This window comes from Mandrillus leucophaeus, unplaced genomic scaffold (genome assembly GCF_000951045.1).
Source record: "Mandrillus leucophaeus isolate KB7577 unplaced genomic scaffold, Mleu.le_1.0 Scaffold4, whole genome shotgun sequence".
Classification (NCBI taxonomy): Eukaryota; Metazoa; Chordata; class Mammalia; order Primates; family Cercopithecidae; genus Mandrillus; species Mandrillus leucophaeus.
Window position 1 is genome coordinate 11,113,308 of NW_012104253.1, and position 27,168 is coordinate 11,140,475.

The following is a 27,168-nucleotide window of genomic DNA, read 5'->3' on the forward strand; positions in this document are numbered from 1 at the left end:
GGTGTTTGGGCAAAGGTCATCCCCACTCCATGGAGCTGCTAAGAAAAAGGCTGTACCTGCTGGGTGACCAAATGATGGACATGTCCAGTCTCCTTCAGCTCGTATAGTCACAGACTCTGTGACTCAACTAACCTCTCATCCTCAATGGTTGTCCCTCCAGGTCAGGATTTAGGCACGTTGGCACGTTACACTGGCGTTTCCCAGGCTGTATCTGTTCTGTGGATAAATAGAGGGTTTCAGTCTTTGATGTGGTCATCTTAGCACCATTCAGAACATGAAGAATTTAACCAATCATCTCTTGGGGCCATTTGTTTGGTCACTGTTACTATGTATGATTAACATTTTCAGAACACATCCTAGATTTTAGGGTAGGGTTATTTGGGGCTTTACTACAAACCTGCCATTCAGTTCTATGAAATGCAACTAAAAGCCGGACAGCATCTAAAACTATCCCAGAAAGTCCAGACAAGTGCCCCATCCTGCCCCCCCAAAAAAGTTCAAATCTCATATCTCCAGATAGGAAATGAAAGGCTAATATCACAGCCATGACAGAAATGTTTTATGCAAATCAGTAAGTACATAAGTGTCATTTGGGACAATGGCCAGAAAGGTCATACTGAAAACATGTGGAACTGGTAGAAGGAAATGACAGGCGTTGGACTAAGGGATGGGGAACAGGAATAAGGGGGAGGGGGCAAAAATGGAGGCATGGTGCTTCAAAAATGTTTGTTCACATGAAAGATGAGGCAAAGCTGTAAGTCATGGCGCCATGCATGGATGGAGAAGAGGTGGGTCTCATATGCATGGGTGGAGAAGAGGCAGCTCTCAGGGCAGAGTTGGTGGTGCTGAGGTTAACTGGTCAGATCCATGTTTTAGGTTGCCTTTCTTAGTGTGCCCACATGGCCACATTTGTTCTTGTGGAGACCAGCAAGTCACTGAATCTACACGTGTAGTTTAAAGTGACATGCCACCTAACACTGGACTACACAGTCACAGACTCTCCCCTGGGCTCGGATGTGAGGAGGACTTTTTCTGGCACTAATCAAAACAAGAATATTGAGATGACACTCATAGGACTTGGTGACTCGAGAACCAATTTGGAGGATGGAAAACAGGGCCAGGAAAACTCAGGGGAAAGAAATTCAGACAGCATATAAATGGGAAATACTAAATGAGAAACCAGAGTGACATGAACAAGGTTGAAATTTGGTTGAAAAGTGAAAAATTCCGTTAAATGGGTTATTTGGCATCATGTAGATTTTCTTAGATTAAAATTTGGACTGAAAATTGAGATCAGTTTGCCTTTTATAACTACTGTGTCCATCAAACTAGGTTGTCATTGTAGCTGGAATCTAAACAGGTTGGTTAGCTTAGGCTGAGCTACCTGCTGCAGAAAACAGTAGCAAGGTAAAATCATCTTCAGAGCCCTCACATCAGCATTTAATTATTGGAAACCTAATCAAACAACAGCTGCCATTCTCAGTTCCTTACATAGTTTCATCTCCATAAAGAAGAAAGCACAGTCCTCTTTGGTGTAGGCAGAAAGACTTCATTGAAACCCAGTGAACTCCTGAGGATGGCTGTCCAGTCTTTCTCCTTCTCTCCCCTGCCTGTTGGCTCTTGGCTATTCACTGCTCACTACAACATATCACTAAAATGAAGAGAAAACACTAAACCTTTAAAATGTTAAGAACCCTTATAAAGTCCAGGAGAGTTGAAACTATCTGTTAAATGTGAGATTGGTTATGCTGTGTAGGATTTAGTTATCTAGACTAGAGCTCTCTCTCTCTCTCTCTCTCTCTCTCTCAGAATAATGAGGGCAAGTAAAATTATGTATATAAATACTATGGCTTTGAAGAAAATGAAAGTATCTCAGTATTTTGCTTTTGTGGATATTATAATTCATAGTCATCAGGAAGAATATTAAAATAATCTCATATCACTGCAGCCAGAAAGTATTAACCACGATACCAAAAGAGTCCGATCCAAGGGTAGGCCCCAGAGCATATTACCATAATAAGCCCTTACATTTTAGTGGTGCCTGCATGTTGCAAGGTGTTTTCACATATGTAATCTTGTAACTCAAATGACCCATTTAATTATAGGAAAAAATAAAAAACAGAAAATGCAGGCACTTAAGAGGATTGCGACTGTACTACTAGCTTGATAAGGTAGTACATGTACAAAACATGGTAACAAAGTTTAGAAAATACAGAGTGATCATGTTTAGAATAGACATGTCATGGCAGTCAATTCTTACTTTAAAATTGAGGTTAGATGCAGTTCCATCTTATGAGCATGGGGGTGTGCGGCTGCAACCTGGTGACCCTGCTGGCTAAAACACAGAACTCATATTCCCAAACCTACTGGCAGATCATGATGTCACTAAGCTGACAATTGTCATCGCTATTGTCATTACTATAAATATTCCCTTATTTAGGGGGTACTTTGTAGTTTATACAACAGAGAATATTGATAATCTGCTGTGTGTTTTCTTTTTTATTTGCATCATGAAACCACAGTTCCATTCCCTCCTCCCCAGATCAATAACCTAATATGTGGAATCTGGGTCTTAGAGAGAACAAGAGTTGGGCCAGCCTCAACGGAAGAGCGTGTTACTCTAGAACACTTGGGAAGTTTAAATAGACTTACTAATTACCTTAGGTGGTTTTGAAAAAATTATCTGAACCAAAGAACATGAGAGAAAATCTATTCTTTAACAAGGGAGCAGAGTGGACACAGAGAAAGTAGCATTCGCTAATCCGAGAGGTAGAACGAGAAGAAAAAGCTTGACCCACCAGTGTCCCAGTTGCTGATGTTATGGGGGGCGCTAGACTGATGCTCCAGCTGCCGCTTCATTAACTGGCTCATTGTCAGAACTCCCAGGGATCCCCTTTTCATCTGCCTATACTGAGCTAGATGGAGGAAATTAGGAGACGATTATAATAATAAATTTCCACAGCACACAAAGGCTCCACACATCCATATAGAATTTTAATTGACCCTTCATTCGTTATTCATAATTTTTGGTAAATTGTATGCTTCCGTTCAAATGAAAAACTAAGGCACTCTGCTGTTCCGCACACCTTTCTTCACACAGTGAAGATGGTAACACTGCCCATTAGCACTGATTTGTCGCCTGTAAATATTTATCTCAGTTACAACTGAATGAAATATGATTATCTTCATCCACTTTTTGAATTATATACTCTGCCATGTTCTAAAAAGCATTTAAGACAAATAACAAATTTAAACATATGGCTTAACTTTCTTTAAAGGAGCTTGTACATATATTATTTCCATCTTCCTCATAGCCCTATGAGGTCCTTGTGTATGTGTGCGTGTGTGCATGATGTGTGTGTGTGCATGTATATTTTAGGGTAGGATGACACATATCAACCCCAATTTTTAGAGAGAGAAATTGAAGTAAATGAAATTATATGACTTGGAACCAGTCAGCAACTGAGGTGGTCCTAAAACCAAAACATATCAACTCCAAAGTCAATGTTGTTTTCAATTTCCATGTGAGCCTCTGCCTACTGTTTGAAAAATGTGAATCAAACAACATTCCATGAGTATATTCTAGTACACATCTTTGTTTTTAAAAAGTGGTAACATTTTTATCCTGTAAGTTAAGCACTGAAACATATCCCATTAGTGAAAGTCAAGTTATTAGCATTTCCAAACTAGAAAACAAAGAAAAACACTTTTGCCAGTAGATTGCTGAGTTGGAAAGCAGCCACCTCTGGTCCTATTCCCAGCAGTCCCGCCAATCCCTACCAACCAGCCCAGTGAGAGAGGCAGAGCATCATGGATGCAACTTTTCTACATGACCCCAAATACCTTGTATATCTGACAACTTGTGGTTATCCTCTGTGCTATAAGAACAATTTCAGAAACTGAAGCTATCAACTACTCACCCTAGAAAGGGATGGTAGAGACCGGGATGACTGCATGGCCCCTGGAAACTCTTCAATGTTACACACAGGTTTCACAATCATGGCACCAAGGTGGCAACTTGGTGTGATGTGAAATCAATTATAACATCATTTTTAATGTAACTAGCATGCTGTTTGATTAATGGTGGTCACAACATGTTTAGCTACAAAATAACCAGCTGATAAACTGATCAAAAGGGAAGGATGTAATGGGAATTCTTGTGTCTTAAAGTCAATATTAACCGAATTCACGGAAATGACCATTCAACCTAATACTAAACATTTCTGGTTTTTGTCGCTGATTGGTAAAACTTACAATGTTATGACTCACTTGAAAAGCACAGCTTTAAGTAAAATTCAAAAGCAGAATTCTTTTCAAAGATGTAACAAATTTAAAAATTAGCAGCATCTAGTAAGACTCAAAGAAAAATTTAAAACCTCTAATGATTGAATAATTTCTTCAATTCTCAGGTGTTTTTAAAGACAGCAGAATTCCCTGAGAATAAAATCCCTTAATGTTTAGCTCAGTGTATAAGGTACCAAGCATGATGCCTCCAAGAACACACCACCAAGAGCTATAGAATGCATGCTTTTAATGGCAAGGAGGAGAAAAGGTGGAAATCTAATGAAGTGCTAAGCTAAATCCAAAGTCTAGATCAATGATGCCTTTGGGATCATGAAATATTTGTAAATTCATTTTATGGTATATTTAACTAGCATTTGAGTCCTACTGAGCTAATAATCCTATTTCAAATTATACACTAATTCACTATCTTATTTCTTCTGTTTTGTTTGTTTGTTTGTTTTTGAGACAGGGTGCATAGGCTGGAGTGGAGTGGCACGATCACAGCTCACTGCAGCCTCCATCTCCCATGCTCGAGCGATCCTCCCACTTTATCCTCCCCAGTAGCTGGGTCTACAGGTGTGCGCCACCACGACTGGCTAATTTTTAATTTTTTTTTAGAGACCAGGGCCTCACTATGTTACCTAGGCTGATCTCAAATTCCTGGGCTCAAGTGATCCTCCTGCCTCAGCTTCCCAAGTGCTGGGATTACAGGCGTGAGCCACTGCACCCAGCCCACTATCTTTTATTAAAGATTACTCATACAAATTAGGAGAAGATAGACTTTCATGATTTTAGTATGTGGACATAAAATTAGCATTTTATCATGTGATCAAACAGATTTTTGTAATAGAAGAAGAATAATTAGATTCAGAACTGGCCATTCTTCTTTGCTACCAAAAGGGCAAATAACTGCCATTTGGAAACTATTTCTTAGAATTTCCATAATACTTATTATGACTGAATTTGAATTATTTAAAAGAAGTGTGGTATACTAAAAATGAACATGGGTCCATAAGTCTAAAGGGCCTAGCATCAATTCCTGACCCTATCACTTAGTAGGTATTTGACTTTAGGCAAGTCATTTAGCTTCTCTGGACCTCAATTACCTAATCTCTAAAATGGGGGGGCCAACAACATCTATCATGCATTTGCTGATGCCAGAACTGGATCAGATAACAATGTGTGTGAGCCACTTGGCACAGTGCCTAGCACATGATAGATGTTAAGTAGATAGTAGCTATAATTACTATTATGACTGCAAACTCCTGGAGAACAAGTGGGGTTTTATTTATTCACTTTTGACCTCCAGTGCCAAGCACAGTGTCTGGCATTCAGCAGACACTTAATAAATAGTTGCTGAATGAATGAATGCATGAATGAATGAACAATGAAGATGATGATGTTCCAAACTACCAGTCCAATATTTAAGATCTTTATCTGTTTTTTTCAGGATCATCAAAAGATGGTCAAATAAAATTATTAAATAGCTTTTCAGGCAATGTCCACATGGAACACAACATTTATCAGCACATATGACAAAGGTTTATAGAAGTTGCACCTCTGTTCGTATCTCTGATTCTTGGTAAGAATGTTTCATGCTAAGGTCTCGTAATTAACCCCACTGAGACAGATAGACACCCTTACAGAACTTTCAGTGGAACTCAAGCTCTCATGGACAAAATCTAGGACCCAGTGACGGAAGCCAGTTTCAAAATACTTGCCTTCTACAGGTCCTGTAAAATGTCATGCCATTTCTACTCTCCAATCCAAAAGAGCTAAATTCAGTCATGACTTTGGGAATATGATATATCACACATTTATTTTACGATAACCTAGATCACAATGAGGGAGGCGACTCAAATTAAATAAGTGTTCCATGTAAAATTCTGCCATAGACAATGCTTTTCATGTGCCTCAGAACCAGTTTTATGTTCAGGTTATACAATTTTTATTTTATTGAATAATGGAATTCAGTGATCATTCCTTAACAAATTAGGGTATTTGGCCAGTCAGCAACCATAGTGATTTATCAAACACTAGTGATATGGATGAAAGTGGGCCATCCTACACCTCAGGGTCTCTGAGAACATACAACATACTGTCATCAAGGAAGCTGATGCACCATTAAAATATATATACAATACCAAGATTGGAAAAATCGAAAACAAGGCAGCAGACAGTGTTCCAAAATAAAAGTACAGCTGAAATAATCAGCAGAGGAAATCTTACTTGATATTGAGGAATGGCTACTTGTTTCCGGCGCACCTGCTTCTAACGTAGGGGCAGATGAAGATTCTCGTGGCATTTCCAAAGTTGAAAGTCCTTTAGTAGAAGGATCTACAAACAGAAATATTATTTAAAACTCAGTACACTGATTAAAGGCAAGTTCAAGAACCTTTTCTATATATTTTCCCTTTTGCCTACTACAACCATTCAAATCTTTATACATTTTCCAGGCCTAATAATTACTTTCATGGAATTACATACACACTGATTACAATGTTCCAGGGAGAGCTGATTCTGTGTGACATTCTGCACCTATGGATCTGCCTTTTGGAGATTAATGACAGCAAAATTACAGAGCTAAAGTTCAGCTGCTCACAATGCATATCCCCAGACAAATTCTTTAACTTTTCTGTACTGAATTTCTTTTCATCTACGACCTAAATATGCTTACTAGTTCATCCCTATCTCCTGTCTAGCTACTCCACCTTTATCTGACAATTTCCTACTCATCATTTGCATCTCAATTTATATAGAAAAATTCCTCCTTTAGGGAGGCTTCCATGACTTCTCTCCACAAAAACATACAAACAAAAATGCTGGGTCAGGTGCGCTTTTGATGTAATCACAGAGCACCTTGTCTTTAACCTTCTCCAGACTTACCCCACTATAATCTAATTGTCTGTTTCCTTGCCCATAACCTTCGCTAACCCTTAAGTGATTTAGGAGCATGGACTGTACTCAACCCAAAATAAATATGCATGGTTAATTCAGATTTTGTATTTTATGCATTGAGCAAGAAACAGACTGTCATTGGTTCTCCTATTTGACAAATGTTGAATTTAGAGTGAAATTTTTCTGCATATAATATTGTCTTATTCACCTATCAGTAATGGGAAACACTCTGTCCCACATTATTCTAGTTAATCATAAATTATTTTTCAAAACCTGCTGAAAAGTTGACTGGCTTCTTTCCAAACCTTCTTGCCATCTTAGACAGCACCATGCAGTGAATATACTGAGCATCTTGCTAGCCTGGAGTTACCACCATGGGCTTCCATGACTACGCTGTACTGGAATTCAGGGATGTCAATCCCAAACGGCTTCAAGTTCTTAAGCTTAATAGTGTTTCTGTCTCATCCTTGCCATGGTGCCAGTTGTTTTTTCTTGCCAGAGAGCAAACCTCATACATTCATACAAACATACAATGTAAGGAAACAAATACCATTCTATTATTGGATGATCATTAAACTTGCTAAACTATAGAACAGATCCTAGGTGAGGGTCTGGGAGAAAAGCTTCTGAGCACTGACTTCAACGCATCTATTTTTGATTCTCAGAGGTCTTTCTGAGTAGGTTCGGTCGCCAAATTAATAACCTCTTGATAACAAAAAAAGCATAATTCTTGTAAAGTTTCCCAAACCCTCTTAATAAAGCATAAAATAACGACTAATGTTAAATTACTTTAGCCATTAAGATAGTAAAGATCGGGTATGACTTTTCTCTTAGGTATCCTCCCCAAACCACTAATCAAAAACATGCATGACTGTTTCTCTCACCCTTACTGGCCTGCATTCTATACAGGCTACAACTGACGCCTAGTAATCTCACCAATAATGCTAGTGAAAAGCTTAAAGCTAATTTTCAAGGACTCTCTGAAAGATTATTAAGACTTTTAGAGTTTTGGTATGCCTATTTGTGTGTGTGTGTATATGTGTGTGTGTAAGATGGAGTCTTGCTCTATTGCCCAGTCTGGAGTGCAGTGGCATGAACTCAGCTCACTGCAACCTCCGCCTCCTAGGTTCAAGTGATTTTCCTGCCTCAGCCTTCTTAGTAGCTGGGATGATAGGCACCCACCACCATGCCCAGCTAATTTTTGTATTTTTAGTAGAGACAGGGTTTCACCATGTTGACCAAACTGGTCTCGAACTCCTGACCTCAGGTGATCCACCCACCTTGGCCTCCCAAAGTTGTCGGATTACAGGCATGAGCCACCATGCCTGGCCTTGGCATGCCTATTAAAATCCTTGGTGTATCTTTAATTTTAAAGAAACGTCTTACTATAACAAGGTCAGTAATAATCATTAGTGTACTAAGATTCTGTCAGCGAGGCAATCTTTCCTCAGCCCTCCATCATTTTATGAAACTTTTACTTGTATAAATTTAAGATAAATATCTGAATAGAGCTATCCACTCGGCTTAAAATATTTGTATTCAATTTTTTATAGTGATGGGCAGAAAATATCAGGCTATCCTTTCATTCCTTCATCAGACATTTGCCAGCTCTCTTTTAGTCACTTGCAATACAATCAGTGAACAAACCAAACAAAATATTTGCCTTCAGGAGCTTTTATTTTGGTGGGGAGAGACAGATAATAATTAATATGCATAAAAGTGAATAAATTGTTGTATGTTGGAAGATCAATTCCCTGTAGGAGAGAAACAGAGAAGAGAAAGAGAGACATCAAGATGCCAGGTAAGGACTGGAGTGTGGGGCATAGCCCAGGGCAGGCCTCACAGAGAACCTCGTGTTGGGTCAAAGAATTAAAAGAATGGAGAGAATGAGCCAGACAGATATCTGGCAGTTCCAGGTTGAGGGAGCAATCAGTGGAAAGGCCCAAAGGTAAGGAATACAGACCTCACAAGTGGTCACTGTGACTAAGTAGCATTGTGGTGAGAATAGTGCGAATGCAGTTGAGAGCCAGTGAGGACTAGGACCACATAGGGCTTTGCAGGAATTTAAAGAACTTGAGCTTTTGCTGTGAACGAAATAGGGAGTCACTGGAAGGCTTCAAACAGGAGAATGGTGTAATCTCCTATTTTAAAGGATCACTCAGGCTGTTGTGTTGAGAGAGCATGAAGGTAATAGCAGTATAAAGTGGGAGACCAGTCAGGAGGGTGTAGCAGTTCATCAAGGTCAGAGACGTCAGTGGCTCAGGCCAGGGTGGAAACAGTGGAAGTAAGAAGAAGATGCCACATTCTGGATGTGTGGGAAGGTAGATTAAGGTTGCCAGATTAAATAGAGGATGCTCAGTTAGATGTTAATTTCAGAAAAACAACAGGTAATATTTTAGTATGAGTAAAAAAAAAAGTCCCATGCAATATTTGAGAGATGTGGCCCCAATTCTTCATATCTCCCTGAATCCATCCTTTCACCGTGTGACTTTAAAGGTCCACCACTAAAGAGGAAGAGTATATTTCCCCTCTTGACTTTGGTTCAGCCATGTGATTTGCTTTGGCTGACAGAATGGTTGCAAGAATAACATGGCCAGAGGCTTGGAAAGTGCCTCTGCAACTGGGCTTGTTCCTTTGTGACTCTGCCATCACCATTAGAATATTTCCAGGCTTCAAGGTCAGCAGGCATGAGAAGCAGAGCCTCGCCATCCAAGCCTTGGCCAATCCCTAGATGAGTCATAGACTCTCAAACTAAATAAATATTTACTGTTGTATGCTGCTGAGGTGTTTGTTACACAGCATTATTCCAGCAATAGGTCACTGATGGTTGTCTTAGCATAGAGACAATATGTAAAGGCTAAAACCAGACGAGACCATAGAGAGAGTGAGTTCATAGAGAAGAGACTAGGATCAAGGACAGAGACCACAAGTCATTCCGTCATTAGGGAGATAGAGAGGAACCAAAGAGAATGATGGGGTGACCAACAGTGTCAAAGATTGCAGATATGTCAGCATCAGACCTCATGGCTGACTGCTGGCAGATTTAGCAGTGAAGGACACTGGTGACCTTGACAACTGCTGTTTGGGTGAAATAGTGGGAATGAAAGTTTCATAGGAATGATTTTTTTTAAGAGACAGGGTATCACCATGTTGTCCAGGCTGGAGTGCTGTGGCTATTCACAAGTGCAATCATAGCACACTATAGCCTCCAACTCCTGGGCTCAAGAGATTCTCCTGCCTCAGCCCCCCAAGTAGCTGTGATGACAGGTGTGTGCCACCATGCCTGGCTTATGAACAGCTTTTAGAACTAATAGAATGGAAGAAAACTGGCGATAGTATAGAGTTGTCTCTTCCAAACTCTATACTAAAACATTAAAAATGATACCAAAAATTAAATGATATAAAAATTTAAAATGATACCAGTCAACATTATGTTTCTGTTTTCTTTTAATTTTAATCCATTAGCATGTTTTAGTATAGAGTTTGGAAGAGACAACTCTAATAGAATTTGGAAGAGACAACTTTATACTATCTCTTCCAAAATGTTTTGCTACAAGGAAAGAAGTAAAACGGGATAACAGTTGGGAGAACATGCATCAAGTGCTTTTGTTTGTTTAAGAAAGAGAAATAAGATTGTTTGTAGGCTCAAGTCAAGGGTCCTTTAGGAAAAAAAAAAATACTAAGGGAGGATACAGAGGGGAGAATTTTAGGGGCCAATATTCTTGAGTAAGCTAGAGAGAGAGAATCTTGTCCACATGTGGAAAGGCTGGGTGTAGATAGGAATACAGAGAGTTAACCTATAGCCCCAGCCAGGAAGTCCAGGTGTGTAGGTGCAGAGGCTGGAAGGTGGGCAGATAAGGTGGTAGGAGGCTGTGGAAAGTCCTTTTAATTATGTCAGTTGGAAGACTTATTGAAAGTTCAGGCAGAAAAGTAGCTACGAAATAGTCATTTAGGAGACTGGAAATGTGAATAGACCAGGAAAATACATTATGATTGCCAGGTTGAAGGACCCAGTCGAGGTTCATGGCCATTAATTTAAAATGATACCAGTCAACATTGTGTGTTTTTGTTTTACTTTTTTTAAATTTTATTTTGTGCATGTGTAGTTGTACTACATACAATTTCATTTGCAAAATCAGGCAGTGGGGCAGATTTGGCCCATGTGCTATTGCTGGCCAGTCCTGGAGCTATGCTTTCACTAGTCATGTTAAGGAATTCAAGCATGTTTCTTAATTTTCTTTTAACTTCTTGAACAATGCATTATGTGTTTTTACCCAGTCACATTCACCTGATAGGTGCAGGTACCAGTAGAGGGAGAGTTGGTTTTAACACGGGTTGTGTTTAGCCAAGCAAATCTCAAAAGGGAAAGGCCCGAGCGGGTGCAGGCAGGGAGGAATTACATTGATAGCCTTGAGTGTAAGTTGAGTAAGGAGAAAAGATGTGAAGTAGGGGAGGGACAGCAAAACATACTTGGATCAATACATGATTATCCAGGGAGAGAAGAAATGGTAATCAGAGAATGAGAGATGTGAAAGTAAGATCATGAAGAGGTTGCAGTTATTGGCAAATAATAAGGTCTGCGATGTGACCATGGGTGGGAGCAGCTGAGCTAAGGTGGAGGATTAAAAAAACAATCGCTGGAGAAGATGCATTCAAGGAAACCAAGTGTCAGGAGTGTCATCTACACTAATATTAAAATCCATAGGAATTACAGCAGGAATAATTTAGGAAAGAGTAAGAAGGGCCACGAATCAAATTTGTCAACAAGTGAAGAAGAGCCAGGGTTCGTGATGGCACAGCAATGCAAGTAGTGGGTTCTGTGGTCTGAGGGTATGCAGCTCAGAGCGAAGGTTTCTAGAGACAAGAAGGGAAGGGTCTGGAAGGGGCAGTGTGGAACAAGGAAGATGCTGCCCCCGGCCAAGTCCAGTGACATGGGCTGTAGGGAAAGCAATGCCCTTGGGGAGAGCTGGGCTTCCACTAGACTCAGAAGGCAAGGGAAATAGAGGAGAGAGAACATGTGTGAGGAATTTTGCTCATAAAGGACCATGAATTTCCTAGGACACAGGGGAAGGGTTTCAGGAGCCAGGGTAACAAGGAAGAAAGCTTCAGAACAGAAGGTATGCAAGGCCTTGTGGAGCTCTGAGTGAGGGATATGAAGGACGACCCAGTACTCTAGGGACTGACATAAACAGAGTGAAGTGCACAGTAAGATGAGTCCTGGACTCCTGGCAGTTAGCAAGGGTAAGGCTGTGCATTTGGGATGGTTTGGAGGGGCAAGTGTCTGGGTCTCCCTCACTACTGATGATGAAGGCAGGAAAGTCTGGGGATGCCTGGGTCATGCTCTGAGCACACAGGACTCCTCCCCGTGCCCAGCAAGGAGGGGCAGAAAAGGTCAGATCAGAGTCAGTGAGAGGCAAAGCCCTATGGAGACATAAAATTATGATGACAGTATAATATATATGTGTTATATATTATATATGTTATATAATAATATATGTTATGCCATTTTAAAGACATGTTATAATTATCATGTATTTTTCCCTTGTTCTGTTAACAAATGTATGAATACAAAACCACTTTCCTCCCTGGTAGTCGGGGGAACGATCAAACACAAGGGTGAATAAAGAAGGCAACACAGTTGCACACACAAACCTGCACGCTAGAACCTACATGCAACCTACACATCACAGAGACTCACCCTGTGGACCTCAGCTTCGTATGCACCTGCCCTATAGACCTCTATCATTTCTAGGTCAGTGCCGTCCTCCTTCCATATGCAGCCATTTTCCTGGCCCCAAACAATAAAAAGGTGTCCCAGTTTTCCTGAAAGCCTTCTTAACTTCTTAAACTTTGTTGTTATGAACAAGGACCCTTTTTTCCCTGCCTGGCTGGAGCATGACCCTTTCTGAATACGCTAATGTTCATTCAACAGAGTTTTACAGCACGTTTTTGAGGTAGACAGCTCTGTCCTATGGGCTAGATGACAGCTAGAAACCTCTGGAAATGCCTGAGGCAAATAAAAAAGCCAGGTGCATCCCCTCAGAAGTTGCTTTTGTGTGGAATAGCAGGAAAACGTGACTAGAATCAGGCACTGCTTCTGTCTGGCCATGTGACCTGGTGCATCACCTCCTCTAAGCCTCGGTATCTTCCTGTATAACATGAGGGGCTAAGCCAGAGGTCTTTAAGACCTTCACCAGTTTTTAACCTTCCACAGTCTATATATCTACTAAAATAATCACCCCTAGCCAATTCCATTTTTTCTAAAGTCCCATTAACTTTTTTTTAAAGATGGAGTCTCACTCTGTCACCAGGCTGGAGTGCAGTGGCGTGATCTCACCTCACTGCAACCCCAGGTTCAAGCAATTCTCCTGCCTCAGCCTCCTGAGTAGCTGGAACGATAGGTGTGCACCACCACACCCAGCTAATTTTTGTGTTCTTAGTAGAGACGGGGTTTCACCATGTTGGCCAGGACGGTCTCGATCTCTTGACCTTGTGATCTGCCTGCCTTGGCCTCCCAAAGTGTTGGGATTGCAGGCATGAACCACCACACCCATCCCCATTAACTTATGTTAAAAGATCTGAACTAAGAAATGAAGATGGGTTCTGATCAGTGTCACAGTAACATTACAGAAGACTGTGTTATAGGATGGGATGGATCATGGGCTTGCCATTTCTTTCAAGTTATCTTTCTTAGAAACAATGCCTCCAAGCAAACATAAGAAATGGCCCTGATGCAGGAAATCCATGGGCAGTGACAACTTCGTCACCAAGTGATGACTGTGGGTTAGGGTCTAGGCTGTAACTGGTATTTTTTGGTTTCTGATACTTGGTTAGTATCTACAATCAGCTGTATGCCCTGTAAATGATGGTACAGTCAATTCTTAATCATTCTAAGCACTGTTTGCTTTAGTTTAGCCCTTCACATTGGTTCCTTCTTTGGACTATATCATAGCTCACTAGTATAGAGTAGAGAAAAAAAGAAAGCAAAGAGTTCAAGTTAATGACTTTTGCTGTTTGAGGAAGGCTAAGATGATACCTGGATTATCCCGATACGAATTAACCAGTGCATCTCATTGCCAAGGGTGGTCAAGAATTGACTGCAGAGTTTAAAACAACAAAAACAGAAACATTTATGGAGCCAGTAGAACCACATCTGCATCCAACATTGTCCACTAAACCGGAAGGATTCAGAGTGATTGCGAAGCCATCATAATGTCACACCCTGACATTATAAGAGTTTGAGTCTGATGCATATTCAGTGCCAGTACCCTACCAAACAAGATGCACAAACTTAAAGTTAAGGCTGGGAGAAAGAAGAGAGGCAAGCTTACCTGGATCTTTCTGTTCTCCCAGTTTGTCTAGAATGTTGAAGGAGATGTCGAGGTACTCTCTCTGGATAGCACTGACAGCAATCTTCCTCTGCTTCCTCTGCCTGGGAACAATCTGAATCTTAAATTCGGATTCCTCAGCTCCATCCTCCTCCACCTTCCTTTCAGGATTCTGTTCTGTATCAGATTCTGCACTGGTATCAGGCTTCTCACTTTCTGTGGGGTTCTCCGCATCTTCGGGGACTTTGAGGAGGACGGTTTTTGCCCCTGAACTTGGCATCAGCTCCCCAGGCTTCTCCCCTTCGGTGCCCGGGTCAGGGTGATCATCCAGCGACATCGCAGGGAGAGCAAACGACTTCTGAAGGAGGTCTCGTTTTTGCTTCAGCGTTAGTGGGCTACCGCAGGAGAACTCCGGCAGCTCCTCTGGCTTTGAGGATCCTTCGGCGTCCATAGGGTCTTCCAGAGTGATGAGGGCAGGGTCCGTGTTCCCTGCTGACTGATTATTTCCTGAGTCCTTAGAAGAAAAGTCTTTGGAACAATCCTCCACACTTACTTGCACAAGCGGAGTTGTGCTCAGGCTGAGGACGGAAGGATGGCTGGGGATGGCAGGACAGGAGGCAGCATTTTTAGCAGAGGAGCCGTCATTGCCTTGGTTCATCATCTCCTCTTCTTCATCACTCTCGACTATTCTGAGAGGGGGAAGAGGCTCAAATACAAGAGAGTCGCTGTCGGAGGTTGAGAGTATAGAGTGTTTTTCAGGCCCCGATGTTGAATCTGAGGACAGATCTATCAGATCTAAATCCTCTTTAGGAGCAGGCTTTACTGGCGAGTCAACTTTCACCTCAAACGTCTCCATACAGTTTAACCTAACCTCTGGTATGACAGGCCTTCGAGCATCTGGAAACCCTTCCAGAGCTGGGTTCTCGGGGATTTCACTATTGTCAGGCCTCGTAGCAGAGTTCTGTCTAGAACGTCCAGGGTCGTTTGGTCTTTGTGCGACATACGCAGCTTGGGTCAGAGGCTTCTCTATGTCACACCGATCTATGCACGACTTCCTACGATGTTCGTCTAATGTAAACAAAAGCGAGTCTGCATTCCCTATATCAAGAGATTTTTGTTTGAAAGAGCGCAGCTTTTTTTTCGGAATGCTTTCTTCTCTCACACAGTGGAGAAGGCTGTCTTGTAATGCACCCGTCTCTCTATATTCAGCCAGTTCTATTTCACCTGATCAAAACAGAAAAAGCTAGTACTATTTTACTTGGAGATTTCACCATTTTTTCCCCTCATCCTTGGGCATACAATTGGCATAAATCATCATCACAATCCCAGCTCCACCAGGAGGGAAAACGAATTTTCTGGCCAAGTTTTTGGAAGGTTCATTCTAATTTCAAAAACTGGAAAATTTAGGAATGAAAGACACCAAAATGGCAGTTTAAGATCTGATTTCCAAAATCGGACTTCGGGATAATTCCTCAGCTCTGTTCATTTGTGCATAGGAGAGGGGATCATTTTTTGGCTGAGGCAGATCTAGGAAACTGTATTCAAATCGTGTGGAAGAGAAGCAAACATTTTGCAACAAATCAAATCAAGCAATGGCCCTCAAAGACGATCATGACATTAATGATGTATCTGTCGATTCACGTATATATATAACTGTGTATATATATATACTGTTTGTGCATACATATATATAAATCAACGGTATTAAAATGTGTAGTAACATAATAAAATTAAGATTTCACCCCAAACAAACGGTAGAGTACAACATTTCTGCATAAAATTACTAAGAGAAAAAATTCATACTTCTCTGAACATTCATCTCAACCGGCTGATATTTCACCATTTTGCTGCCGCCTATTCTTTTCAATCTTGCAAAAAAAGTTTGAGACTCTTTATTGCAGGGTCCAGTAGGTGTATCATGAATATCAGATTCATCAAAAACACTATCTTCTTCTAATTGGGGAGAGAAAGTCAAAATTACACTTAAGAGGTTATTCTCTCTTAGGCTGTGTCTACACAAGCATTTCAATGAAAGCATTATGGAACAAGGTCTGGGGTAGTTTCTGCACCAGCCCAAGTCTAGCTATGGGTTGGTATTTCATCCAGGCATCAAATTATCTATCTATTGGACAGAGGAAGCTGTTACAAGATTGCCCGTCACTTTTCACATGACAATTGGCAGCATTTTAAAAGAGAGGCTTCTTGGGAGTCCAACAGTGCCTTTTTGGGAAACTTTTCCAGTACGCTTAACACCAGATGACACATAGATGTCAGCTACTTTTTCCAGGAGCCTGTGACACTGCTTGGACTTGCCTGTGTTGCGTGGATTTTCAGGCTGATTTGGCGAAAGGAAATTAAACAAAATGAGTGGATCTTGGCCTTTCCAAAAAAGAAAAAAAAAAAAATCTGCCTTTCTGGGATTTGGTAACTGGCATAGACACAGCCTAACAGTACATGCACCTTATATGGTGTGAATGCAAAATACTGTACTCTACATTTGATAATGAGACACGCAACACACAGAAAAAGCTTAGAAAAGCCACTTGTCATCTCAAAAGCTCCACGAATGATTATGGACTGAAAGAGTAAACAAAGGAAAAAGAAAACAGAAAATAACATTTCCTCCTATTAAAGTAAGACTCTTCTCTGAGGAGTTTACCACATGTAACTATTATGGATCTCATGAATCCCAGAAAGAATCTTTGACACTTACGATCCCTAATCTTACATAAACAAATCGGTCACTTCGAATGCCTATTGAACTTGTTTCTACGTCCTCCCTTCGTATTATACCCATGTGGCCATTTTTAAATCCAAGATAAACCCCAAAATATGTTAATGAGGAAAGAATTGATATGTTGCAACCCACAAAGTTTACTTAACCAATTTTCTTCTTTCATTCTTTTGAAGGGCGAAAGCCACGTACAAAGTGGCAACAGAAAAGGTTACTAAAATACATTTAATAGCACCATAAATGGAGTTAACCTATTATTCAAGTTGAATATCACTGACCTAATAATGTTTGGCCTGTATGTACATCTACATATATGACAGATGAGGCTCAGGTGTGATTATGATTATTCAAGGTTTTTTTTTAGCATAAGGGCATTACATGCATCAAGTTTTAAGGACTCGTTCTGTTCTAATGCACAAAATTCTACAAGTAAATGAAACTTGAAGCAGTAAATTTTAGGTGAAATGACCATAGTAAACTTTTTAATTAAATAAAAATAAATGTTAACAATCAAAATGAATTTGTTTTTAAACCCAGTGAACATCCACAAAGATGGGAACGCCTATCAAATCCCCATGTTTCTGGGAAAACGCAACACAATAATCTGTTTTACTTCTCTATTTCCTTTTTGTAAAAATATTCTTTGAAAAATGCAGTTTTTCCAACCAATAGTTACGTGATTTGCATTACATAACTTTGAAGTGATTTTCCAAACGCATTGAACAATCAATACTGAAAGACCACAAGATGGCGCCTCCCATCCAGAAAGGTTCATCAGGGTTTGGCCCAAACACTAAGCCCACGCTGAAAACATCCATAGCTTAACAGATCTCCCCAATTTCCCAGAGACCAAACCCTAAACTGGTAGACACAATATTCTTCAGGAAGGATCTGAATGGTACCAGAACTTAAAGAACCTAGTTCTCGAGTTCCATCTGTAGCCAAACTAGATTTCTGGAACATTCAGCAATAATAAACAGTGGAACACCAGCTACAATGTACACTTTTGAGACATCTCCAGAGCAGTCCTACCAAAAGAGACTCTACTAACCTCACAAAGGGTCATTGGACACTTGGTTTTCTCCAAAGACTAGATTAAATGATGTCAATTTAAAATCTAGTCAGCCATGATTTCCACTAAAAACGGAAAATATACACCCTGGTCCTTTATGTCGCACCTGAAAACAGGCTGCAATTTTACTCTAGCTAAAGTTGCATTCTACTGCCTCCTTTTAGAAAAAGGTAGCAATAGAAAAAAGTGTTTATAGTGGAGATAACTTACACCTATGCAGCAAAATGTTTCATTTCCCTTGCTTTGAATCACTTTGTATTGCATTAAAAGGCTAGGAAAAAGCACTTCAGCAAACTTAGACTCCATTGAAACTGTATGAGCACAAAGGTCAGGGGCAAACTAGAAACCTATGAAGAATGGCTCCACTGTGTGCCAACCAAGACTTACTTTATAGCCCAAAATCGAGACGCTTCTAATACGTAAGAAAAGGCTTATGAAGGTTCCTGAATCAAACAGCAGAAAATATTTTACAAAATATTATTTCTTACGATATAGGTTTTAGAAGCATATCAATTATTCCTCTCGAATGCTCAATTTTAAAGTTAAAGCAGCAACATTCATGGGAAGCTGGAAAATTAAGAAAGCGATTTTCTTTTTACTTCAGAATGATATCTGGGAACACTCCTGTATCTGATAAGAAAACATTGTCCAGAAATCTATTATGTATTGAAGCTAGGTTTGGGATGCAATTTAGATATGTACCTTTTTCTTTTTCGCTGTATCTGCTTATGTTACTGTTGTCACTGTACAAAGGTCCTGCCGTGGCATGGGGCTTGCAGCTATGATACTGCGCATTGAGTGTATTGACTGTTATGTGAATCAGATGCAGCAGGATCTTGCTGATATCACAGTCTCGGTATGGATACTGCCCAATGAAATGAGGGAGAAAAAGATAAATGGTTATTTTAAAGGGTAAGTTTTTCCACCTGATCTTGCCAGATACTGTTTGCAGTATCTCTTGGGGATAAATATATATATATATATATGAGAGAGAGAGAGAGAGAAAGAGAGAAAGAGAGAGAGAGAGAGAGAGAGAGAAGTAGAAAGAGATTCTGCTCATGGCCTTATTTATTTGTTTAGTTAGAGACAGGGTCTCATTCTGTCGCCCAGGTTGGAGTGCAGTGGTGTGATCATAGCTCACTGCAACCTCAACCTACCAGGCTCAGGTGATCCTCCCACCTCAGCCTCCCAAGTAGGTGGGACCAGGCATGTGCAATGCTTGGCTAATTTTTTGCTGAGACAGGATTTCACCATGTTGCTGAGGCTGGGCTCGAACTCCTGTACTCAGGCAACCCACCCACCTCGGCCTCCCATAAGTGCTGGGATTACAGGAGTGAGCCACCACGCCCTCCTCCATGGCCTTATTTTTACAAGGGACTATATTCCTTTCCTCCTTCACCAAACCACTGACAGCAAGGCATGCCAGTTCATAGTTACAGTTCTTTTCAAGAAAATTATCTGGCATAAACATTTAGCGGGTGAATACAATTTCAGATATCTTCTTTGTTTTCTGAAATAATAATTAATACTTAGATAAAATATGAGACTGAGTATAAACACTATAAACAGAGGTTCTTGATCAATAGCCTACCATTTATCATTCTTTGTTTTAAACATTTTTAGAGCATGTATCGACAGGGCCTCCCATTTGTATTTTCATTTCAATAGCTCTTTGGTTCTTAACAGTGATTGCATATCCTGATCTTCCTTCCAAAGGTCAAACTTTTATGCTACAAAATTTTCAACTAAAGACTCAGGTGTTCTCCTTATGCTGCATGCTCTCTAAGAGAACCACTGCATCTAAAACCGCAGTGACCACCCAGCTCACCTTGTAAAGGATGACAAGCAAGGCCTTCAACCACATCTGCCGGATGTGAGGCTTTAGGGACCAGAGGGAGCAACGAGGTGGCTGTTGGAAATAATGCCGGAGTTGAGGACAAGAGCAGTATTTGAGCACCTGAACCACTAAGGGGAGAAGGTGTTTTCCCAAGTTAATGTTATAGTCCATAACCTGAAATAGAAAAAATATTAACAACTGATGGAAAGCTACAAAGAACACTCAGAAGTCAAAAGGAAAAATGTGAGCCATCCCAGTGGTTAAAATTTTTAACAGGCAAAATATTTAACAGGCACCCCACAAAATATTAAAAGTAATGGCTAGTACGCAAGAAGGAGGAAAAGTCCAACCTCACAAAAAATTTTTGAAACTTGTAAATGAAAATAGTTTTAATCTAATTAATTATTTATTTCAGTACCTATTGAAAATAAAATTTTATCCATTCAACTATTAACCAGAGTCAAACTAGACAATGAAGAAACCTAATACTGGTAACCACCTGCAGAAATGGGAATTCATGGACAACCGGCAATACTTGGTTCAATCTTTGAACCAAGTATTATACCAACCAAACTTGGTACAATCTTTCAGGAGAACAATTTAGCAATATGCATTCAGGAATAAGAAAAAGCACATGCCAGGTGCAATGACTCATGCCTGCAATCCCAGCACTTTGGGAGGCTGAGGCAGACAGATTGCTTGAGCCCAAGAGTATGAGACCAGCTCAGGCAACATGGCGAAACCCTGTCTCTCTACCAAAAATACAGTAAGTTTATTCGGTGTGGTAGCACACACCTATACTCCTATCTACTCGGGAGGCTGAACTGGGAGGATCCTCTGAGTCTGGGATGTCGAGGCTGCAGTGAGCCATGATCATAACACTGCACGCCAGCCTGGGCTACCAGAGTGAGACCCTGTCTCAAAAAAAAAAAAAAGGAAAAAAGAGAAAGAAAGAAAAAGCCCATACCTCCAATACAACCATTAAATATATCCCAAAGAAATAATCAGACAAGTGTTCCAAAATGTATGTTAAAGAAATTCAACATGGCTTTGTTTATAGTCACCCCAAACTGAAATCAACCTCCATATTCAATAATATGGGATTAGACAAATAAAATACTGTTTGTATAACTACAGAATACTATGTAAGCATTACACAGAATATGACACAAATTTATTTACATGATATAAACTTCATAAAAAATTTCAGGTTTAAAAAGGTTGCACCAAAATCTCAGAAATCACCACTAAAGAACTTAACCATGTAAGCAGACACCACCTGTTCGCCAAAAACTCATTGAAACAAAAAAATTTTAAAAAGGTGGCATATATATCAGTATGTATAATATGAACCTATTATTGTAAAAATGTGTGGACATACGTATGTGAGTATGAAATTTATGTATGTATATAAATGGAGGGAGCAATATATGCCAAAATATTAGGAAGTTATTTTTGACACAGGTTTTCTGGAGTTATATAAACCCCATATAAAAATTTAATTTTTAATGTTTAGCTTATATATACATATATATATATTTTTTGAGATGGAGTCTCACTCTGTCACCCAGGCTGGAGTTTAGTGGTGTAATCTTGGCTCACTGCAACCTCTGCCTCCCAGGTTCCAGCGATTCTCCTGCCTCAGCCTCCCCAGTAGCTGGGACTACAGGCGCACATCACCACGCCTGGCTAATTTTTGTATTTTTTAGTACAGATAGGGTTTCACCATATTGGCCAGGCTAGTTTTGAACTCCTGACTGCATGATCTGCCCATCTCGGCCTCCCAAAGTGCTCGGATTATAGGCATGAGCCACCATGCCTGGCCTCGATTTTAGCTTTTATTTCTAAAGTAAATATGCATAATGTGGATTTAGAGGGTGGGGGGAAGAGGGAGGGAGGGTTTGGTATCTGAAACAGTGACAGCTGAGAAAAAGCGGTGATCCATCCAGTTATCAGCATCAGCACAGGACGACTACATGCACATTGCTCTCACGCTGCTTATCTTTGTTCATTACATTACAATCTATTTGAGCTAACTGACAATAACAGCTATCATCTATCAAGTTCCTACCATGAGACAGGCATGAATCAAGGTGCTTTGCAATAGGTTTTCTCTAATCTATCAAAAAAGGAAATCTGTGTTACCAATAAGCAAGCAAGCAGAGAGTGCCTAAGCCCTAGCAGCTAATAACAGAGGCGGAGCTGAAATTCATATCCGCATCTCTCTAGCCCCAAGTCCTGTATTTTTACAGATTGGTGCAGCTGTTCTGGAGAGTGAGATTTGTAGCACTGACCAAATTAGGCATACATTTACCCTACGACCCAGCAATTCTTCTGGATCCATCTCCGTAAGGAATTCTCACATTGGCTGATAAGGTGCGTATACATAGATGCCTATTACTGAACTGTTTGGGGTAGTGAGGCATTGGGAGCAATATGAGTCCATCACTAGGGGAATGGATGAGTAAAGTATGGTGTCTGTCCACCATGGCATGCAATACAACAGTTAGAAGTAGCAGACACACATGGAAAAGCCAGTGATGATGGTGTGGCAAAAAGATAAGTTGTATGATTAATTCAGCTCTCTCCACCTGAAACCAAAAAAGGAAAAGGTTTTTTTTAAAACAAAACAAAACAAAACAAAACACACACACACACACACACACACAAAACCACAGAAACACAAACAAAAAAGGCCAGGTGCGGTGGCTCATGCCTGTAATCCCAGCACTTTGGGAGGCCGAGGTGGGCGGATCATTTGTGGCCAGGAGTTCAAGACCAGCCTGACCAACACGGGGAAACCTCGTCTCTATTAAAAATACAAAAAAATAAGCCGGACGCGGTGGCAGGTGCCTGTAGTCCCAGTTACTTGGGAGGCTGAGGCAGGAGAATGGCGTGAACCCAGGAGGCGGAGCTTGCAGTGAGCCGAGATTGCGCCACTGCACTCCAATCTGGCAACAGAGCGAGACTCCGTCTCAAAAACATAAATAAATAAATAAATAAATAAAACCACACCCACAAAAAATAATCCTATACTCTCTTATTGTTTAATGGATACAGAGTTTCAGTTTAGGATGATAAAAACGTCTGAGGATGGACAGTGGTGATGGTTACACAACATAAAAGTACTCAATGCCACTGAACTATACACTTAAAACTGTTAAAATGGCAAATTGCAGGTATATTTTACAAAACAAAAAAATCTCCCACACTCCCTTGATGATACCAGGCTACCAATTCTTTTTTTTCTTTTTTTTTTTTTTTTACTGTGAAAGAAAATGTTTAATAAAATGGCAATTTTAATAGATAAATGTAAATTTGAGTGTGTAAAACCAAATGGAAAGTAGCTGAAACACACAGAGAAAACAAGCCTTTCCATAGCTCCAACTTCAGCTGTTTTACACTAAACAAAATATTGGAACATGTGAATATTAGAAACTCCTTTTAACTGGAAAGATTTCTTCAGTAAGATACAATTGAAATTAATATAAACTAAAATTATAATTTTTAAAATAGAATTAACCAAATTTAAGTATTTTTAGTTAGCAAATGAAAAAAAAAATGAGCACAGTGATCTAGAAACCAAATATACTGTCTGGGCACGGTGGCTCACGCCTGCAATCCCAGCACTTTGGGAGGCCGAGGCAGGCGGATCACGAGGTCAGGAGATCAAGACCATCCTGACTAACACGGTGAAACCCCGTCTCTACTAAAAATACAAAAAAATAGCCGGGCGTGGTGGCAGGCGCCTGTAGTCCCAGCTACTTGGGAGGCTGAGCCAGAAGAATGGCGTGAACCCGGGAAGCAGAGCTTGCAGTGAGCCAAGATCACGCCACTGCCCTCCAGCCTGGGCGACAGAGCAAGACTCGGTCTCAAAAAAAAAAAAAAAAGAAAAGAAACCAAATATACTAAAATGATTATGTAACTATCATATCAAGGTACAGACATTCTTCATATGCTACAAGGTTAGCATATCTCTCTCTTTCTCTCTCTCTCTCTCTCACACACACACACACAGTCTCTCTCATTCTCTCTCTCACTATTTCTCAGTCAGACTACCAATTCTTACTAATCTTCACATTCCCCTCCACATACTCCTGCATAACACCGAGCAATTTGTACAAACCTTTATGCTGAACCAGTGTTGGCTACATAGTACGTAATGCCTTGTTTCTACTAAAAGTATAAGGGTATGACTCCCGAAAGCTGTTATTACACTCACTTGGGCAATTCCTGCAATGAATGCATTAAAGCAAGTTGACAGGCGCATTTTTTGAGGTGCAATCATGAAGCAACCTTCCTGCTGGTCATAGCCGAGTAAGACGTACAGGTGTCGCTTGACCGTGTTGAAGGCCTTTGCACTGCTGATGTCTGACTCGGCGCTGCTCTCGTCCTTGGCCATGAACTTCATGAGCACTGTGATCAGCTGGTGAACTGTCTGGTGGTCGATCCCAGCGTCTTCTGGGAGCAGGTCCTTGATGGTGTTGTCATTCTCGGGAGACTGTTGTCCTGTCAGTAGAAGAAAGGCTGTGAGTGGGTGACTTGTTCACAAGTGAAGTGACACTAAAATCTCCCTTATATATTGAAAAAGCACCCTTGTTTCTGCTTCTACAAAACTTTCTGCTCCAGACAGAATTTAAGAAACTTAAAGGCACAATATGGCCTTGTAGGCAGAGCCCTAGTCCGGGGGTGAAAGTTACTGTATTCGTCAACAACCAAGTAATCTGGGAGAATTAAGGGAATGGCAATAAAAATAGGGTGCTATGAAGCAATATTATCCTGAAACAGCAAGACAAATGCCTAAATACATTTTGCATTTAGCACATTTTTTAACACGTTGGCAAAGTTTTATCCTCAGTGATAAAGGAAGTTTCCCTTCCAGCTTTGTAAAATAAGCATGTAAGAATAACCACAAAACACTATAGTCTAAAATCTACTGAGGGCAAAACCACTGGGTTCTTCTGTTTAAATTATTATCTCAATTCAGTTATGTTCATGAATCAGCTAGTGCAAAAAAAAAAAAATCTTTTCCAAACCCTGAGATATTAGCAGTAGGTTCTCTTTAAATGAAATAGTCAAAATTATAAATAGCAAATTATAAGCCCTGTTGTATGTCATGAGAAACATACAAGGAAGGGAGAGGACACAAACAGAAAGAGAGCGAAGCATGAACTTTTAAAAACAGAAAAACACCACATGAAGGTGAGCGGAAAGTTCACATGGAAAGAAAAAATACCTTAGCCCTTGGCTTCCTCTTAACCTAGTAAATAACGGCATCTTAGCAGCTCCCTGACAATTGACTTTCTCTGTTATTTTTCAAAGTCAGAAATTACCCTGTCTCCTTTTTTTCTTCTGCCCCTTCTTATCAGGTTTGGTTTAGGACTTTGGGAGAAGGAAGACTGATATTTGCTCTTCTATATTTATGGTTTGGGGATTATTCAAAATACTCTTTCCTTTTTTTTTTTCTTTTTTTTACAGCAACATTAGAATATCTAAATTGAAAATAAAAGTTTTGTCTGGTGGGTTAGATCAGCACACCGGCATTCTCATCTCTCATCCTGCAAGGAAACGTTCTACTAAATGATGACAAGCTTTGGTTACAAACCATTATAAACCAAGCCTTGGTTACATCCATTATAATTATGGTGTAAAGGATGCAACAAAGAGTTAGGTAGTAACTTATACCTATTAACTCCTCAGTTAATTTGGCAAAGTCTCAGCCTTCCAGGACACAGCCAAGAGAAGCGAGGCATCAGAAATGTTTCTGGGAATTGCAGAAATTTGCTGTCTCAAGCCCAAATACTTTTTCTCTGGGATAGTAGCATGAAGGTCAAATTCAGAATTTACCAGTTTAGACCTGCACATAAAGTAACAAGCTTGGTTGTCGAGTTTCCCAGAGAATCAGATGAATGTTGGTCTGTTCAAAAGTGAACTGCTGAGAAGGGATAGTTGACAGTAAGTGAAGAGGCAGCAGAGGCAGCTTAGTGTAAGAGCCTCTAATACAGAGAAAACCATCTGACACACGTCAGTATGATTCCAGGACACTCACACTTTTCTGTCTCATAGAATCTGTGCATGAAGGAATGAATATGTATGATGCACTTTAGAGAAACTTTTTATCAAAAATTATTCAAATAAAACCTAAGGATTTGTTTATTACAGTGTTTCACATGCAGGGTGATCAATAAATTGTTAATATAATTACTTATAAGGCATGCATCAGGAAAAAAATCAATGTATGTGGAACACCCTATTTCAATGAGAGGCTGGAAATGTAAAGCATCACAGCATGTGGTTAAATTAAATGTTTGTAATATAGGATTTGACCAAATACAATACCTATCCTTGTAAGGCAAAATAGAAAAAGTTTACAGGGCTATTTTTTCAGCATTGAAAAATAGTTTACTGAGGCTGGGCATCATGGCTCACACCTGTAATCCCAGCAGTTTGGGAGGCCAAGGTGGGAGAATCACTTGAGCCCAGGAGTTTGAGACCAGCCTAGGAAACATGACAAGACCTGGTCTCTACAAAAAATACAAAAATTAGCTGGACATGGTGGTGCACACCTGTAGTCCCAGCTACTCGGGAGGCTGAGGCAGGAGGATCACTTAAGCTTGGGAAGTTGAAGCTGCAGTGAGCTGTGATTATGCCACTCTACTCCAGCCTGGGCAACAAAGAAAGACCTTCTCTTAAAAAAAAAAAAAAAAAGAAAAAGAAAAAAAGAAAAAAGAACAAGAAAAGAAAAACATTTAGTCTTGATTTGTTTTTCCACTAGAGTATTACTTTACAACTAGAAGGACATTATTGCTTTGGACATGTTTGGGCCAAGAATATGACAGGACTCCCTGCAGGGTTCAATGTTATTGTAGCAGCAAGTAATGGCTGTTACAATATAGCTTCAGTCTTCAATTCCTTTTAGCTCTGGGGTGCAAAGTTGAAGCGAACATGTATCACTCAGTCCTGCTCAGCCACCTCATGTCCACAATGGCTCAACAACAAAGTCCCAAAGTTAGAA

General features: G+C 40.2%; 1 protein-coding gene across 2 annotated transcripts in view; it reads right to left on the reverse strand.

Annotated features, from left to right (window-relative positions):
• UNC79 (unc-79 homolog (C. elegans)) overlaps positions 1-27,168 on the reverse strand; it is a 382,451-nt gene that overhangs the window by 71,153 nt on the left and 284,130 nt on the right. Inside the window, exons 25-32 of one of the 2 annotated variants that reach the window (XM_011991735.1) lie at positions 24,376-24,662; positions 20,145-20,327; positions 19,019-19,181; positions 16,314-16,463; positions 14,514-15,734; positions 6,514-6,621; positions 2,799-2,915; positions 133-216 (exon numbers count right to left, since the gene is read on the reverse strand). In XM_011991735.1, coding sequence (XP_011847125.1) covers positions 133-216; positions 2,799-2,915; positions 6,514-6,621; positions 14,514-15,734; positions 16,314-16,463; positions 19,019-19,181; positions 20,145-20,327; positions 24,376-24,662 — 2,313 coding nt within the window. The remainder of the gene's footprint in view (positions 1-132; positions 217-2,798; positions 2,916-6,513; positions 6,622-14,513; positions 15,735-16,313; positions 16,464-19,018; positions 19,182-20,144; positions 20,328-24,375; positions 24,663-27,168) is intronic. The other variant, XM_011991736.1, reaches the window with a different exon arrangement.